Genomic DNA, 16,714 nt, shown 5'->3' on the forward strand with positions numbered 1-16,714 from the left:
TTCTGCTGGGTCCCAAGTTCCTCGCACAGCTTGTGAAGAAATTGTCTCCCTTTTCATGTCAGCGCCCAGCCACGGTCTGCTAGGTCGACACAGCTAAAGTCGACAGACCTGTGACTGTAAGTTTGGAGCCAAGCACAACCTTGCCACGATGCGTGTTCAGAAGAAGTTCTGCAAGCAGACATGCAGGCCACCAACCTGTTTGGTCTCCTCTGGTAGACTCAATGTGGGAATTTGTCCCACCAAGGTACATGGCAAGCTCACGAAAAGTCGGGTATGCCACATATTAGCATCTGAATTATCCTGTGCTCTGGTGGCAACCAGTGGACAATGGTGTCAGACTCATAAGGCATGGCATAAGCCCGAAAGGTCTGGCTCCTCTCAGACGTCGTTCTTCAACGGGAGCTTGGGTGATGGTACTCAGGGTAGCAGGCTGAGTAGCCAAGCAGCCACTTGCCAATTAACACCCCGCCAACGTAGTTCAGCAGCAAACCTAAAGCCCTGGAGATGCCGTCGGGCCCGGGAAGAGCCATCACCACGCCGCCACGGTGCATGAACAACAGGGCCTGTAAGAGGCTCCGCTTCACGCCGGCCCTGCGGCAGTCATCTCGGTACCCCCAGACGTTACCTGTCCGATGACACCACAATCGCCAGTCAGCCAGGGAGTTGCCCAGTATCCCCCCAAACGGAGAAGGAGCAAAAGAAGGAAAAGCAGAAGCCAGCACGTCACTCACGGAAATAAGCCTCATCCGCGTCCCGGGACGCAGGGTCCAGCACGAACTCCACGACCAGGTCCTCCTCCTCACTCGCATTACAAAAGGTGTGGGCCGCCCGCCGAGGGATCACAACGACCTCCCCGGCCCCGGCGAGCCGCTCCGTCCCGCCGCGCCCGCGGCCCAGGGTGAACTTTGCCGTCCCGCTCACGACGTGGAAGGTCTCGTCCTGCCAGGGGTGGCGGTGCGGCGGCGGCGCGAGCGACGAGCTGGCGCCCCTGTGAGGTAGGCCCAGGCGCGCGGCCTCCTGGGCCGAGGCTGCGGGCGGCAGGCGGTTGGCCACGAGGTAGCGGTCGGCCGGCGGCTTGAACTCTGCCGCGGAGCGGCCGCCGTCGAGGGTTATCCTGTCCAGGTGCGAGATGGTGGTCCTGGGGACGCGGCGTGCTAGGAAGGAGAGCATGGTGCGTGGTGGTTGGGTGGTTGGTTGTGTGTGTGACATCACGGCTGGAGAGCCTCAACACCGGGTTTGTTTGATGATGATCGGGGGCACGCAAGTCCGGTGTCGTCATTTGCCGGGAGAAATAGTTTTAGCAAAGACATGTAGGAATGAGTGCTAGGATGACCTCCGCCACGAAGTAAGGACTCCAAGCCAGGAGAAGGGAGGTAGGTGTTGGGTGTGGAGCTGCTCCAACTCCACCTCCCACTTGGACAGCTTGGTCAGCTTCCAACGTAGTCAGCCACATTCTCGATGGTGATGGCCGTTCGGCATATGAAGATGAGAGCATTATTATTTTACAAAAAGGAGTATGTTTCGTATGAATGTGTTTCTAATTGAGCGTTCAGTATGACGGAGGCGAGTTGTTGATTGCATTTACAAATGTTTGAGACTCACGGGCACGCAACAGTCACCAACAGGCTTGAGTATGGATTGCCAAGGCAGTCACTGCGAAGAGCTGATTGAGTAGAGAAACCAGACTACAGTTCTAGGTGTCATGGGAGACGGTCAGATCCGCTAGACTGACTGACTGACCGACTCACTTGTGACTTGTGACGAGGAAGAGCCCGTGATATAACTGTGCTGCAGAGACACGCCGAAGGCGAAAAGGGTTGTGCTTGTTCCGCACATTCTCGAGACTCGTTCGTGCCATTTCGAAAACGCGAGATATGACAGTACCTTGATTGGGTTGGAGGGGAGCCTGGGCCCAAGATGTTGCTCCAGGCATCACTCCCGTTTCTCTGTTGTCATCTCCAGGCACAGTTTCGCCTACAGCAAGCAGCCTACCGAGGGCAGGCAGCTAGGACAACTTACCGCCAACCGACCTCAGACTGGACCATATCAGACCCTAGAAACCCCTGCAATCCCACATTGGTGACGTTAGAGTAGTGGTTCAACTCATCTCCCTCCCACTTGAGATAATTCCATCTCGAGCTCCAAAGGGGTCAGGAGAAGACCCGGGTTCAAACCCCGGACGTCGCATCCTTTTTTTGCATCAGGTCCGTCCCAACTCGCCAACATCATGGGCATCCAGGGAGTGAGGCAGTATTGAACCTGTCTGTCAGCACCGGCCACCGTTTGTTCAACCATAACGAACCGTCACGCGCACCACCCATGATGGGAGGTCAAACAAGAGCAAAAGAACAACGGTCAGCGCAGGGAAATTGGTCCAAAGTGATATCATTGATGTCGTAAGCATGTCTGTTAGAGGCTGGGTGGAGAGGAGTGAAAATGTAAGGGGGGAACCACCATCAACCCTGGCCTGGTACATCCCTCCCAATCAAGCTCCCCACGACCATCAGCAGAAGCTGTTCTTTTAGTGTGCCTGCCATTTCCAAAGTGAGCCCCCCTTCCTCCTTGAATGATACAAAGCTCGGGTCAGCATCTCCAGATCCCACAGCTCATCAACTGGCGTCATCAGAGCGTCCCGTCAGATCTCGATGACATTGACAACGGTCTCGCTCACGTAACCCACTGCGCCATCGCCCCAGATGCCGACGACGGCCATGAGGAAGCCCAGGCCCGCCGTCGCAGCGGAGACGACCTGCTTCTTGAGGAACGCCTCTACCTCGCCGCGGACCTCCTCACCGTTGACATCGGCCGCCGCTGCGCCGTCGTCCTCGATGCTCCTGTCACTGGCCGAGTCGAGCGTAGCCTCGCTGTGTGCGTCGGATCCGATCACATCGTAGCTAGCCTCCATGCGGCGGGTGGCCGACCGGTCCTTGCGGGCGGCAGATGACTGCCTTTGCGACGAGGACACGGGCGCGTGGGGGTGGGCGAACAGGTACGGGGCGACAAAGTCGGACACGCTGAGGCGGGAGATGACAACGAGGGCAGAGGTGTACAGCAGGTAGGGGTGGCGGGCGGATCGGGGGGACAGGGCGAAGGCGAGGAAGAATGCGGTGCTCGAGATGCCGGCGAGGGTGCGCAGGTGCGTCCTCGCGGTCGTGGTGAGCGACCGGAAGGCCTTGGCGGCGGTGCTGGCGGAGGGCAGGGTGAGGAGTGTTGGGACGGTGAGGGTTGACAGAGTGTAGGACAGGCCCTGGATGGAAGCATAGTCAGCGGAGGCTGGCCCATGGGTGATGGGGTTGAGGACAGCGCAATGAAGTGGTGAAGTCATCAGCACAGCAACAACTCAGTAGCCCAAATGCGGGGATGTCGAACTGCCTGGCCGCCCCGCCCGACGAGGACGGCGAATTGACAAGAGGATGGACTCACGGTCAACAACCCCAGAGACACGGTGCCGACAAACTTGAGAGTAGAGACTCCCCGCGAAGCCATGGTGATGGGACGATATGCCTTGGTGTTTAGAGCATCTGGTTGTGAGATGGTTGGAAGAAAAGTTACAGGCCGTCCACTGCGGTCACAACCGAGGCGGCTACCTAGGTAGATGGTGGTCTCCCCCAGTCTCGAGGGGTCAAATCACCTCCGGCTATGACATGATTGGTTGTCTATGATAAGCGCGGAACTGTCGAGAAGCAGACGTCATTCCGCCCGCCGCTGGCCCGCTGTTGAGCTCCCAGGATGGCCCGTGCTGCGGTGACACTGACCGTGCACAGCAGGGATCTGAGGTGGTCTTACAAGACCTCCAGGAGCTAGATCCAGACAACAGATCAGGAGGTAATTATGAGTGCCAAGTACTATATTATATACTCATGGCAAATGCATATCCTCCTGTAAGTTATACTTCTTTAACTCCTTCCTCCGTCTCTCGTGTACTCCCCAGTATCCCAAATTAAGAGGCACGATCTGGCTCGTCGAATTTACCTCGAGTCTTGTTCACTTGTTATCGATCTTCTTCTCTTCCACACTGCCCTTCTCATCGGGGCTGACAAGCTCAACAACCCCTCCTTCTCCAGAATCATCTGAGGAATTCAGTTTGTTCTTACTCTCGCGCCATACAAGCAGGCGAATAATAATTACGGCGATGATGGCCGCAAATACAAAGCCAAACGTTGCTGGGAATCCATAACCTAAGCATCCGGGTCAGCGCTCCCTTCCGTCAAGTACTTCATTCACCTGAGATTATAGGTTTTGTAGGGACTTACGAAAGCTAGGGGCCATGGTCTGTGGGAAGATCACAATAGGGAGCCACGCATCGAAAGCATATTGCATGCCGTTCATGCTGCTGATGACAAGAGCGCGCTCTTCATTGTCTCCAGCACACACTTCGTTTGCCCATGTATAACTATCCTTGCTGTCAGTACATCCAAAAAGAATAAATCATTTCTCTCGATTCACTCACAATACTGCCGTCATCAGGTGCACACTACTAGTTAGAAATGCAAACTCCTTCAACGGGACACTGGGAGGCCACACTGCGAGGATTCCATTCGGTATCAAACCGAGTAGCTAACCACAATATTAGCAGCATAAATCACAGGCTAGGCTTTGCCTACTCACCAGCGGACCTAGAATCAAGGCGAATCTGCTGCCCGTGTAGTCAGACAGAAACCCCCACAGGATGATGCATGCCGCGCTAATCAGCTTGGATCCGGTCGGGATGACATTGCGATCCACGACGGAGAAATGTTCCGACTTGAGCCAGATGCCAAAGTATCCTCCAGCCTGGCAGGACTCGCCGTACAGCTGTACCAGCTGATTAGTCTTATCCATGTCCACGCAGGCTCAAACAGTGCTGGTGGCACTTACCACATAGCCAGGAACAAAAGCATGCCATCTCCATTTAGACATGGCGCGCTTGAAAGTCTGGAGATCTACGCCCTTGGGAGGTGCTTTCCCGGCTTTCTGGACTCGTGAAATCGCCAGTTCGCATTCTGCGGGTGTCAGGAATTTCGCTTTGGTCGTGTACGGTGTATCAGGGAGAACAAAGTAAGTTGCAATTCCAACAGGTGCGGTCATGCACTGCATGCCTTTGAGTCAGCGGGCATCATCACCATCAGTGTTTGCAATGAACACACGGCAAAGACAACTTACTCCGCAGATGATGTACAGCCATCTCCAGCCAGCCAGGCCTGCCATGGCGCCCATTCAAACTCTCGTAGACCGCAGCTTGCAAGTACCCACCAAAGGCAGATCCCAGAGGAGCTGTCACGTGGAATAGTGCAACTCGTTTGGCCAGTTCAGTCTTCGTGTACCAGCTCCCCAGTACGTACAGGAGGACTGGGAAGAAGGAGCTCTCAAAGAGCCCGACCAAGAACCTGAATGCGTATAGCTCGCCGACGTTGTGCATTCCCGCTTGCGCAAATGTCCACACGCCCTGTATGAACACCACAGAAGTTAGCAATCCTGCGCGTCCTTTTATTCATCCAAGATAAGCCTCGGCATACGCCGTGTGGTGAAGGGCCTCCAAGTCGCACCCGCAAGCCGCCAGAATGGCATCAGATGTCGGCGGCAGAAGATCATCGCGGGGGTGAGCTCCAGAACGAGACAAGCCGGCCCACGAACCTGCATGCGCCAGTCCCTCTTATCAGCCTCCTTACTCTCTCCGCTCAGTGAAGCGGAACGGACGATGCAACATCGCTGCTGGCACATGGGCCAACTGAATGAAGTCCATGCCAGAACGCCGTTGGGGGCTGTCAGCGTCGGGGTTGCCCAAGACGCAAATGGTTGAGATGATGGCGAGCTCGCCCTAGTGCAGTACAGGCACGGTATGTCGCCGCAGCTGATGGGCGCATGTCTTCCTTCCCAGCACAGTATATCGTGAACGCATGGGAATAAGCTACTGTTAATTTCACGTCAAATTCGGACCTTTTGTAGAATGCAGGTTCGGGCCAAGGCCGTCTTGGCTTGGAGCTATGGGGCGGACGACATCCACATAACTAGTCTGGTCAATCTGCGGCACATCCACATGCCCATAAGCCACGAACAACGCTTCACGACGGTATTCGGGGTATGAAATTCTGTCACCGACATCTGCATTGTCGGGCATTTCTGAGCTTTGTGCTGTGTGATATCTTTGTGTTGTGATTGGGAATTGTCCTGCCTGCTGTGTGGTTTGGCCAGACAAAGCGCCCTGTCCTAACAATCCTGAATCGATTGCTCGATCTAAAATCTGTTTACATCAGACCTGTGTCCCAAACGATGGTAAACCTTGTTTCTGTCTTTGAGCCGATTCAAGCGGTTCCTCCTCGCGCAAAGCCCACCTGAGACATTCCACTCCCGCTCTCAATATTCTAATAGAAGACCAGTCTTCCGATCGAGAATTTGCATCGTATCGGTGTACATATCCGATTCCCACAGAGACGAAATGTCGCCGCGTCTTAAAAAGCAAGGCCAGGCCGGTTCGCATGTAAAGAAAATGGTCCTGGTACCTGTTAATCACCTGCTACAGATCCTGAAGTGATGCATTCTGGAACCTTCCAAAACATGACAGACGGGCAACCGTGAAAGGACAAGGATGGGGCTTACTGGTCAGCCTCTCCATGAGCAACTGCCCTCACCAAGTCGTCATAACTTGTATCGGGGACTGCTAGAACGCTGCTCGGTCCCCCCAAATAATGTTGTTGGCGATCAGCAGTGCGGAAAAGGCTGAGATCAAGCTCGGATGGGCCGACAGTCCGCGGGAGGAAGAATATTTGCACAAATCGGAGGGCCCACCTCGAGAACTGAAGCAGGTGACGGAGCCTGTCTCTCCACTGGTCGTAATCGTTGAAATTTCGCGGATCAGCTTCGTGTCCCTTTTTGACGGTGTTCGTCGTGAAATGAGGAGCCTCAACAGCCAAGCGAAGCTCCCTCCGAACGAGCTCGTTCCCCCAAAAGTCCTCGCAATCCAGGGCCCAAGTAGCAGCATTTGCGGCGAGGCAGTCAATCCATACAAAGTGGAAGGTGACTTCTTTCCAGGCCGGCCTAACCAAATATTGAGAGTGTTTCAGCGACTGATGGAAGTCGTCGCTGACACTCTCCATGCATTCTATGAGGCCCGGCCAGCGAGGGAATCTTATAGTGTGCGACCCATTGTGGCTATTTGTCAGATGGCTGACTTGCTGGGCGGTGGGATGAGAGGTAACACTGCAGCTGTCATCTGTTTCCATCACAATGTAGATACTTTCGTCTGGTTGGTTTAACTCGTGAAACACTAACCCACCACGGATCTTGGAGAGCCCTAGCTGTTGCCCGCTCGTCAGGAGATTTTCACGGATGGACTTGATGAGTGCAGCGATGGCCATACTCTCGAGCGCGAGACTACACTGCGAACCAACAATCAAGTTGTTTGTTTCGAAGCACCAGGCCCCGTGCTTGTCGCAGGCATCACTTGGGACGCCCAAGGTAGCCCACCGGATGGTAAGTCGCTCCACCGGCGGCAACACAAGTAACTCGTCGATCTCTGGATGCTTCGGTGTCCGCAGAATATAATTGCCCGTTCCAGCATATCGGGTATCCCTTGGGGCCACCCCGCCAATGTTTAGACTCAGGCGCCGAATCTTCATGTGGGATTTGATGAACATCGCCGTCTCGTGCCACATCTGAACAGCCGGCTCGCGAAAAACCGGTATGGATCCCTCATGCATGACATGAAGCTCAATATGCCTGATCTCCTTGAGCGCGTCCGGGGAGCGATCTTGGAGGAAACAATACGCGGCATGGGCTGCACTGATGTCCCGCGCCGCGTTGTAGTCGTGGAGCTGGTTGCACGTGCAGAAGGTGAAGCAGTTTTCAGAGTAGAAGATGGGTTCTGCCTCATTTCGGGCGCGTTTGCAGGCGAGGAAGATGTTGAGATCAGGCCTCGGGTGGTACGAATCCCGAAATTTGGTTGGCTGTCGTAGCGCTGAGATACGCATGGCGTACTCGATCCAGTCATCATGGCACCGACGGGGGCTGAAGTAAGTGCCCACGTCTGCCTCCTCGCCGTTGTTGTTGTCACCCCGGACGCCGTAGTACTCAACATGGTCCTCGTTGAACCCTGATACTCTCCTCGTGGCCCTCTTCTTCCTTTTGGCACCGCGCTGGGCCAAGAGAAGCCGACAATTTGTGAAGGAGATGTAGACTTTGGTTGTGACTAGTAATTCGCAGTAAATCATGCGGCGAATCTCTGCGGGCAAGCGAAATAGCCAGGGGCCACTTTGGTCAAAGGAAAGGCTCCTGTCCGAGGGAGCCTCAGAGGGATCCTCGGTGGGATCCTCGGTGGGATCCTCAGTGGGAGGCAGTGAGGGAGGCAGTGAGGGAGGCAGTGAGGGAGGCAGTGAGGGAGGCAGTGAGGGAGGCAGTGAGGGTGGTCCGGTGATGGAGTTGCCAGAAGCAAAGCTGCTAGGGCTGCTTGGAGGCGTGCCGGTAGTCGTTGTGTAGCCATGGAAGCCAGTGTTCCGGGTTTGTATAATACGACACGACTTGGCTGCTTCCAATATCAAGTCGTGTTTGTCGTTGTTTTGATTTTCTTCCATGGTAACTTGGAAATCCGAAGACTTCCTACAACAAAGTGAATAATTTGGGCGTCAATGTCTCCTGAGGCAAAGAGTGGTGCAGGAAAAGCGCCGATGTTGCTCGTGAGCTCACTCGTGTGAGCTCCAGCTGGGACGGGTCAATTGAATTTAGGCAAGCACGATCTGAGGCAGATATAATAACGCGGAAGTCACGCCTCCATGACTGACTTTTGAGTAGCAACGTCGTGGTTAGGCAGCTGTGGCCGAGACCCGGCCAAAACAACCATGCGCGCATTACTTCTCTGCCGGCACAAATCGAGTCTATGAGCTGCAAAAACATTAGGCGGGAGTCGTTGCACAACTCGGATTTCCATGAATGGTCCAATTTGACCTCCCCATGTTCAAGCGGGTTGAGTCGTTTTGAACCGTATCAAAAGGGAGGAATCATAGCACGCCCGTTGTAAACGGATGGTGAGCACTGGTTGCGGTTTGCTCCTTCTAAGCTGGACGTGTAACGCTTGCCAACTCTGTAAATCGGTGGTATTGTTGGGTACAGAATAACATGGTAAGAGACAATGGTACCCAAGGTAGTAGTGACGAGATTGATCAACATGGATCAGTCAACGTCTGTACGTCCGTATCCCCGGCCGGAATCACAAGGCCAACAATGTGAACAGACTAGTCAGGGTATCATTATTGTTTGCACAAGGTGAATTAATCAAAGCTATCCTCAATTGGCCCAAAAGCATTGCTCAGCCTTCAATCATGACCCAAGTATATCGGGAAATTGCCTTGAGCATGCCCAGGTGGTTAGATGTGGACTATGTCTACCTTGGACGCTGTCCCCCAGACTTTCCACTGTAGCTTATGTAGAGGTCGGTCAAGGGTCTCGTTGATCACACAATGGCTCAAACTATCTGGTTCGCTTTGTTCTCCCTGTTCCTCTCTGCCTCCCCAATGCGCTTCACCTCAGCAGCATCCGCAAGGTCTTCGTCACTCAATCCCATACCCATCCTCTCTCGGCGGTGAATAGCCTGCTCGATCGTCTCCTCGCCCGCAATCTCCCGTACGTCTGCGTCATGCTCGACCTCAAACTTGCGGCGCAGGTGCTCGGGTCCGAGGAACGTCAGGAGGATCACGTAGGCGTACACGCAGCCCATGAAAATGCAGATGACCTTGCCGTAACCGTAGCGCTTCACATCGTCCTTTGGTGGGAGGGGAAACCGCTCGCCAATGGTGGCTTCGATGGTTGAGCTCGCAGAGCTGACGAGGTTTCCAAGCTGGTACGAGGTTCCCACCACGAAGGTCCTGAATGCTCCCGGAGAGAGCTCCATTAGGTGAATCGGGATGACGCCCCAAGCACCCTGCACGCAGAACTGCTCAAAGAACGCCGCGGCAATCACGCGATTGTTCTCGATGAAGCTGTACGGATACAGAAGCGCTCCGCCAACAACACTGATGACAATGATGCTGAGTCGGCGGCCAAACGACTGCGACAAGAAGCCAACAACGGTACCGCCGGTCATTGCTCCAAGGTTGGCCACCACTTGTGTAACCGTCACCTCATTCTCGTCAAACTCAAACTGGTTCTTGAGCATAGTTGGGTACAGGTCCTGACTACCGTGGCTCATGAAGTTGAACCCAGCCATGAGGAGCACGAGGTACGTGAGGAGCAACCAGTGTCTCCGGAGAGCGACTTTGCCCTCCTGTATGAAGGTCTTCGAGACGCTGCTCCCGCTGGCCTGCGCAGTGCGACGCACAGACTCTCGCTGCTGGTGCACGTTCGTCTCGGGCAGCATTAGGCGGAAGAGGATGATTAGGACCGGCGGGCATGCTCCGAACCAGTACAAGGGTCTCCAGGAGTGCGGGGTGGTGTTGACCAGACCCCGTGCGAAGGCGGTGGCGAGGAGATAGCCGAACGCGTAGCCTTGCTGCAAGATACCGGACATCAAGCCACGAGTCTCCTCGGGGAGGTCTTCCAGTGCGGTAGCTGCAGCATTTCCGTACAGACCGCCCATCGCTATACCAAACAAGGCCCTACAAGCGAGGAACTGGTTGTAGGTGTTGCAGAAGCCGGTGCCCTAAGCCTCGATGTTAGCACGACCATTATCCCCGCTGTCGTCGTTCTCGTTGATGGACTATGGGCCCCAGGATCGTGCAGCCGACTGTTGTGGTTTTGAAGGATACTGGGAGAATGGTGGACCACTCGGCTGGCTCATCCGGGAATGTGGGCAAGCCAAGGCTGGGGGCGTATCTTGGCGTTGGAAGATTAAGCTTCGCCAAGTTTATCGATCCACACCCCAAGAAATGTACTGGAGCTTCCCCAGAAAGCTTGTTTCGAGGAAGGAAAATACGAGAAGGAACTCACCAGTTCAAGAATGATAAACAAGACGTTGTTCACGATGAAAGGCCACTTGCGACCATAACGATCTGCCGCGATACCAAAGAGAATTGAACCAACAGATCGAAACATCAGCACCAGGGTGATGCCCCAGGTTATCTCGGTATTGGTCTTACTGCTCGAGGTTAGCCCTTCAGAACCTCAACAGCCTTGCGGGAAGGTTTGAAATGAGTCAGCTCGGGAATGGATCACATGTATGATGCACCGAAGCTGGTGTCTCCTGAATAGTGCTTTTTCACAAACGGGAGAAATGAAGCCCGGACGTGATGAGAGACGTGCAGGGACAGAGTGCTGATGATGGAGGTAGTAAGTGATGCGAGTCTCGGAAAGGAACTTACTCAAATGTCTCGGCGAGGTCACTGACAGTAAGCGAGACCGTGAAGAAATCGAAAGCATCCCAGGTCTGTACGAGGCTAGTCAGCGTTTGTGTCTAATTGCGGGCAAACGCGAATCAGAGAGTGAATCAGCCCAGGTCCTCTCGTACCCAAGCGGAGAAGGCGACCAGGAAGAATGCCCAGTGGTGGCCGTTGAGCATCCTGAGGAGAGAAAACGGGTTGGGCAGTTTCGACATTGGCGGCTTCAGGCTGCTGAAGCGGGATGCAATATATTGGCCAGCCGACATGCCGTGGTGAGGAGGCTCGTCGCCAAAGTGGTGGTCCTCGATCGGGCCTGGCCGAGTATCAGCAGGTCCATGATCGGTGGTAGGCTTCTCGTTGTCCGACATGTCGGGCAGAATAGACTGATGACGGGCTGTATTTCTTGACCAAGGGGCATTCGTATCGGTCTCCCAACAGGCCAGTAAGTGAGGAGAGAGGGCTCGGGATGGTCATTTTCAGGAAGGCAACTGGACACCAGAGCCTGATATATAAACCCGACACACTGGGATTCACTTCCATCTACGGCTGACTGAGATTAGATGGCGTGCGGGGTTGCGCACCAGAGACTGGGGCGACAGCCGAACTGGTCTAATGATGCAGTCCCGCTTAGAAGGATTAATCGTGTGCCGCATCGGCGACGACTTAGTTGGTTTCGGCTAAGCAAAGCGAATGACGTTGAGGCGTAGGAGCGGAAAGCTCACAGGGATTTCGAGTCATCGTTCTTTGTGCTACTGTGGGTGGTACGGAGCTGATCGATTACACTGGAGAATCAAGACGGTCGTTTGCGTGGAAGTTTCGGCCCTATATGTCCCCGTCTGAGGTTCGACAGACGTATAGAGTTTCTCTGACCGATTCCATCCTGACTTGCGGTTCAGACGCCAGTCATTCTGCCCAAAGCGAGTACTCGAGCTTGGGTGGGAGGTCTCGCCGGCCGTCTTTGTCTGGACTTCCATCCTGAAGTCCAACGTTGGCAAGCTGTCCTGATAAATTCAATCACGGCGGCTGCTTGCTTCGAGCACGGGCGGTGACGCCTTCGTATTCCACTCCACACCGAAGTTTCAAGGTCTGCTTGTCCCCGCCGTGAGGCTGGCATGCAGTGTAAACGAAGGGGAAAGGCAAGATTCGATTTGTTAGGGCGATGGCGGTCCTGTCAAGGGGGGCATGGTGTTGAATGCCGGCTTGGCCAATCCTTCGGTCCCCCCACACGCGACACCCCAGACACTCCCCGCAAACGCCTCTCACGCGGGCCAAGCCTCAACGGGGCGGATGATAGAAACCGGCGGGCCTCAATGGCTGGACCTCGATATGGGTGCCACTCCATTGTTGGCGGTCGTCGCAAGGAAACTCCGTCTGTCTGGACGAGTGAGTGACTCCTCCACCCCACCAAAGGCATTTCGTTGTTAACGGAGAGATGACCTAGCCTTCGTGTGATGTAGGCTGTCTCCTCTGTCGACAGCGGCTGGGAAGGGCACAGGGGAAGAGGACGTCATCCCAATTGGTTCGACACGCAGACCGTTAACCTGTCTGGTCCGACGTCTGTTGGGCTCGAGAGTTGAAGAAGACTCACGGTTGCTCTGAGATGAAATCGCCATGGGTCAGATTGGAATGGGACCTGCCATGCCAGCAGACTGCCATCACAAGCATCCCCGGTCTTGTTTCTCGAAGCCCAGGCGTGCCAGGGCCGCCAGGATGGCATCTTTGATGTTGCACTGAAGCGACTGCGGCATGCCGGCGCACCCGACACCTGCACAATCCCTGGCATCTCAACGCCGGCCTACTTCAAGTAGCTTGCTGTTCGGAGATAATGAACCTTCAGGGGTGGCTGCACATGTACGGACATACACATTCCCGCAGCGCAGCAGATCCGCGGTTTTGAGAGCGCTAGCTTGTTGTAAGCATTGACAATGCGCCAAATTCCGCACCAAGTCCCAGCATTTCGTGGTACGGAGCAATTGCTGAAGGGAAAAGCACTGCGCAGTGTAACGGTCATCACTTTGTCATGGGAGTGACATCGTCTTGGTGGGGCCCCCCGGAAGCTTTGTTCCAGCTGTCTAGGCGCGACGTCGCACCCACCCAAGCCAGCACACAGCAGAGGAGTCGACTACGCCTGGGCAGAGGGGAATTGGGTGCAGAGCAGGGAGAGAATGAGAGGCAGAGGGTAATTCGAAAGTATGTCTGCTCATGTTGCATGTGTTTTGGGTTGGCGCTGCAGGTGCTGAACTAAGACCCGTGCAGTAGGCACTGCCTGTAGGAGCAGCGGCTTACTCACTGCCGCGACGCTCCAAGGTGCTGTGGCACCGTCGAGATAAGCTCCCAGTTGTGCCTTCCGCCGCAACAGATGCTGTGCCTGCTTTTCTTGCCCGGTCTTGGGCCGTTCCCGTTTCAACAGGGCCCAGGCCCAGCAGTACAAGCAGTGATAGGCTGCTGCAACTCTCACTCTGACGACACGACTTCAGGAATGTGCAGGTACGGAGCAGGGGACCCTTGTCCCTATCTTGCTGCACGCGAGGAACCGCTCAGCCCAATCCATGGATCCACGATCCAGCCATCCAACCACCCACGATCTGTCTGTGCTGTAATGAGCGACGGCATGGGTACAGTGACAGGTGCACGTACACGCATGAGTTGCATCGTAGTGCGCCATGTTTGTACCGTAACCATGACCACCGTAACGGTGACAAGGTCTGTAACTTGTATAAGAGGAACAAGGGCCTAGACCGGTGGCCATACTAACCGTCTCCCCAGCATGCTGCCCTTCCTTCTACTGCCACGCCTACTGTGACAGACTTCCGTACTCACTCACAACAAACATGGCACCGGCTGAGCCAAACGCTCTCCCCTTTCAGACCAAGGGGCAGGAGCCCCACTTTCCTGAAGAGGTTGATGGTTGGAAAGGCTACATCGAGTGGGAGAAATATCCTGAAAAGAAGAAGGAGGCCGAGGCCATCCTCGAGAAATATGATTTCCCCGATGTGAGAAGCAGCCATCCAGCTGATATCGCTTCCCAGCTAAAACTATCGAAACTGACATCGAAATGCCCTAGCCCCCTGAATTTCAGCTGGACTATGTGCCGCCTAAGAACCCCCTGTTGACAGGCGAGAGGTTCAAGCAATACCACTACGCACTGGGGCCTACGGTCGCGTCCATCCCTGACATCAGCTGGAAATATGTCCTCGAGGAGAAGTCCAAGGACATGATCCACGTGCTCCAGTTCCCCTACAACGGAGAGCCGCCCCGGGACCGCCTTGTTCAGAACCCCATCACCTCAAACGCGGACTTCTTCGTCCGCAACCACGGGGGCGTGCCCGAGGTAGACGCCGAGAAGTACTACCTCGACATCGGCGGCTTCGTCAAGGAGCCCAAGCGCATCACCCTGGCCGACCTGCAAAATGAGGACCTCTTCCCCCGCAAGACAATGACTGTATCCCTGCAGTGTTCAGGCACTCGTCGTATCGAGCAAATTCACGAGTACCCCGGCGATGGCGATGAGCTGATCAACGCTCCCTGGGGCGAGGGTGCCATCGGGACCGCCACCTGGACCGGTGTCTCGCTCAAGAAGGTGCTCAAGTACTGCGGCGGGCTGACCCCAGAGGCCAAGGCCGGCCACCTCGAGTTCTTCGGCGCAGACACCTACTTCAAGAAGGGAAAAGTCATGAACTACCGGGTTAGCGTTCCCTGGCGCAAGGTCAAGGTCAACGAGGTTCTCCTTGCCTGGAAAATGAATGGGCAGCCGCTGCCGCGAATTCACGGCTACCCGCTGCGGGCCGTCGTGTGCGGCTACATCGGCGCCCGGAGCTGCAAGTGGCTGTACCGCATCGACGCCATCTCCGAGCCGTCGCTCGCGCCCGTCCAGAGGAAGGAGTACCTATACTACACCACCCAGGTGGGCAAGCAGAACTCGATGTACTCAAACGGCTTCAGCATCCAGGACATGCCTGTAAGCAGCGCCATTATGTCGCCCGTGGACAAGGCCCAGATCGTGCACGACGGCAAGATCAAACTCAGGGGCTGGGCCTACAGCGGGGGCGGCCGCTGGCCTGTCCGCGTCGAGGTCAGCGGGGACGGCGGCAGTATCTGGTATGAAGTGCCCTACGACAAGATGAGCAAAAAGTACTTCCATGCTTGGAGGATCTGGGAGATAGAGATGCCGGTGGATGCTGAGGGATGGCTGGTGAGTCCCAATCTTGTCCTTTCACAGATCACCGTCTCTCATGTTTTGGAATATAACAGAATGCATCACTTCAGGATGCGTAGCAGGTGATTAACAGGTAGCAGGAATTCTGCGTCAGGACGTGGGACAACGCCCTGAATACACAACCTACATTTGTTAGGTCAGCATGGTGAGTACTTCCAGCATATGGCATGGGTCCTATCTCATCACTCACCAGGTCATAATTTTGCTGACTACTCTCCTAGGAATTGGGACCTCCATGTGACATCGTCGTGCCACCGCATCAAGGTCTACAGCATGAACCGGTCGCGGCCCGCGACTGCGGCGAGGCTCAAGATGCTAGCGGAGAAGGGCCTGTCCATCACCCCTATCACGAAGCCGCTGGAATTCGATCTCGAGTCTGAGGAGGATTGGCGCGCCAACATGATCGCGCGGGATGGCAGAGACCCGGAGGAGTAGTGTACGGGTGTCTTCTACCGCTTCGAGGCTGTTGTGCTTCTGGTTGACTGGGGTCTTTTGCGTGACCAGGAGTAAATCTTGCTGCTCGCCATGGCCACATTGTCCACTATCCCAGTTTGTTTGGAAGACTGTGAATTCGCCGAAGGCATTATCCGTCGATTCACCCTATTGAAGGTTAGGCACAATCATTCTGTCGAGATCATTGGATCCGCTTCGTCTGCGCCTGGTCGCCTCACGTTGTTCGGCCATACTTACAGGTCCGAGACTCGCTGAAGTGTCATTCATGAGCTCCCTATACTCAGGGTACACGGCGTAAATGATTGACCAGCAAGTCGTGTTGTAGAATCATCTTGAAAAGGTATATTAAGGGCACCATATCTCTCCTGACCCAATGCCCATGTTGCTGTCCTTGTCTATTAGCGTGTGAATACTGCTGCTCTCGTCCAAGTGTTGCATCAAATACGCGATCATACTGCCGTGTGAGCACCGAGCCATGGTTCATCCTCGGCCCAAAGCTGTCTGGAATGGTGCACCTTTCAGCACCGATAGAGACAAGAATGAAGGTCAGTTTCCTCGACCTTCACATGACATGAATTTGTCAATAGACGCTCATCCTGTAGGCGAATTATAGAGACTTCGTCTTTTACACAGATGACAAGTGCCTCTCTCAGTCGCAGCGACTCGATCCGTGGCGACTTTACCCCTTGGAATCACATACCTTCTGATGTTCAGGGACTTCTCACAGCTGTCAGCCGTGCCCAAATTTTTCAGGATTGATTTG

The 16,714-nt window shown here is 54.9% G+C and overlaps 5 protein-coding genes and 1 non-coding gene across 6 annotated transcripts; 2 read left to right on the forward strand and 4 right to left on the reverse strand.

Moving 5' to 3' along the window:
* Positions 1–392: 392 nt before the first annotated feature.
* Positions 393–1,170, reverse strand: INS49_000899 (uncharacterized protein; the record flags this gene model as incomplete). Its single annotated transcript, XM_043161734.1, has 2 exons — positions 393–625; positions 732–1,170. 2 exons carry the CDS (start codon positions 1,168–1,170, stop codon positions 393–395), a joined length of 672 nt encoding a protein of 223 aa, XP_043030240.1.
* A 909-nt stretch (positions 1,171–2,079) lies between these two features.
* On the forward strand, positions 2,080–2,187 carry INS49_000900. Its single transcript has one exon. It is a non-coding gene; the product is annotated as a tRNA-Gly (tRNA).
* A 448-nt stretch (positions 2,188–2,635) lies between these two features.
* On the reverse strand, positions 2,636–3,486 carry INS49_000901 (uncharacterized protein; the record flags this gene model as incomplete). Its single annotated transcript, XM_043161735.1, has 2 exons — positions 2,636–3,247; positions 3,424–3,486. 2 exons carry the CDS (start codon positions 3,484–3,486, stop codon positions 2,636–2,638), a joined length of 675 nt encoding a protein of 224 aa, XP_043030241.1.
* A 498-nt stretch (positions 3,487–3,984) lies between these two features.
* Positions 3,985–8,546, reverse strand: INS49_000902 (uncharacterized protein; the record flags this gene model as incomplete). The annotated part of the gene is made up of 7 exons (XM_043161736.1): positions 3,985–4,178; positions 4,254–4,393; positions 4,451–4,557; positions 4,609–4,794; positions 4,858–5,078; positions 5,143–5,425; positions 6,609–8,546. 7 exons carry the CDS (start codon positions 8,544–8,546, stop codon positions 3,985–3,987), a joined length of 3,069 nt encoding a protein of 1,022 aa, XP_043030242.1.
* Positions 8,547–9,433: 887 nt separating this feature from the next.
* Positions 9,434–11,650, reverse strand: INS49_000903 (uncharacterized protein; the record flags this gene model as incomplete). Its single annotated transcript, XM_043161737.1, has 4 exons — positions 9,434–10,606; positions 10,894–11,041; positions 11,265–11,329; positions 11,411–11,650. 4 exons carry the CDS (start codon positions 11,648–11,650, stop codon positions 9,434–9,436), a joined length of 1,626 nt encoding a protein of 541 aa, XP_043030243.1.
* Positions 11,651–14,113: 2,463 nt separating this feature from the next.
* INS49_000904 (uncharacterized protein) lies at positions 14,114–15,933 on the forward strand (the record flags this gene model as incomplete). Its single annotated transcript, XM_043161738.1, has 4 exons — positions 14,114–14,275; positions 14,362–15,474; positions 15,579–15,643; positions 15,720–15,933. 4 exons carry the CDS (start codon positions 14,114–14,116, stop codon positions 15,931–15,933), a joined length of 1,554 nt encoding a protein of 517 aa, XP_043030244.1.
* Between the last annotated feature and the right edge of the window lie 781 nt (positions 15,934–16,714).

Source organism: Diaporthe citri, assembly GCF_014595645.1.
Source record: "Diaporthe citri strain NFHF-8-4 chromosome Unknown scaffold_1, whole genome shotgun sequence".
Taxonomy (NCBI): Eukaryota; Fungi; Ascomycota; class Sordariomycetes; order Diaporthales; family Diaporthaceae; genus Diaporthe; species Diaporthe citri.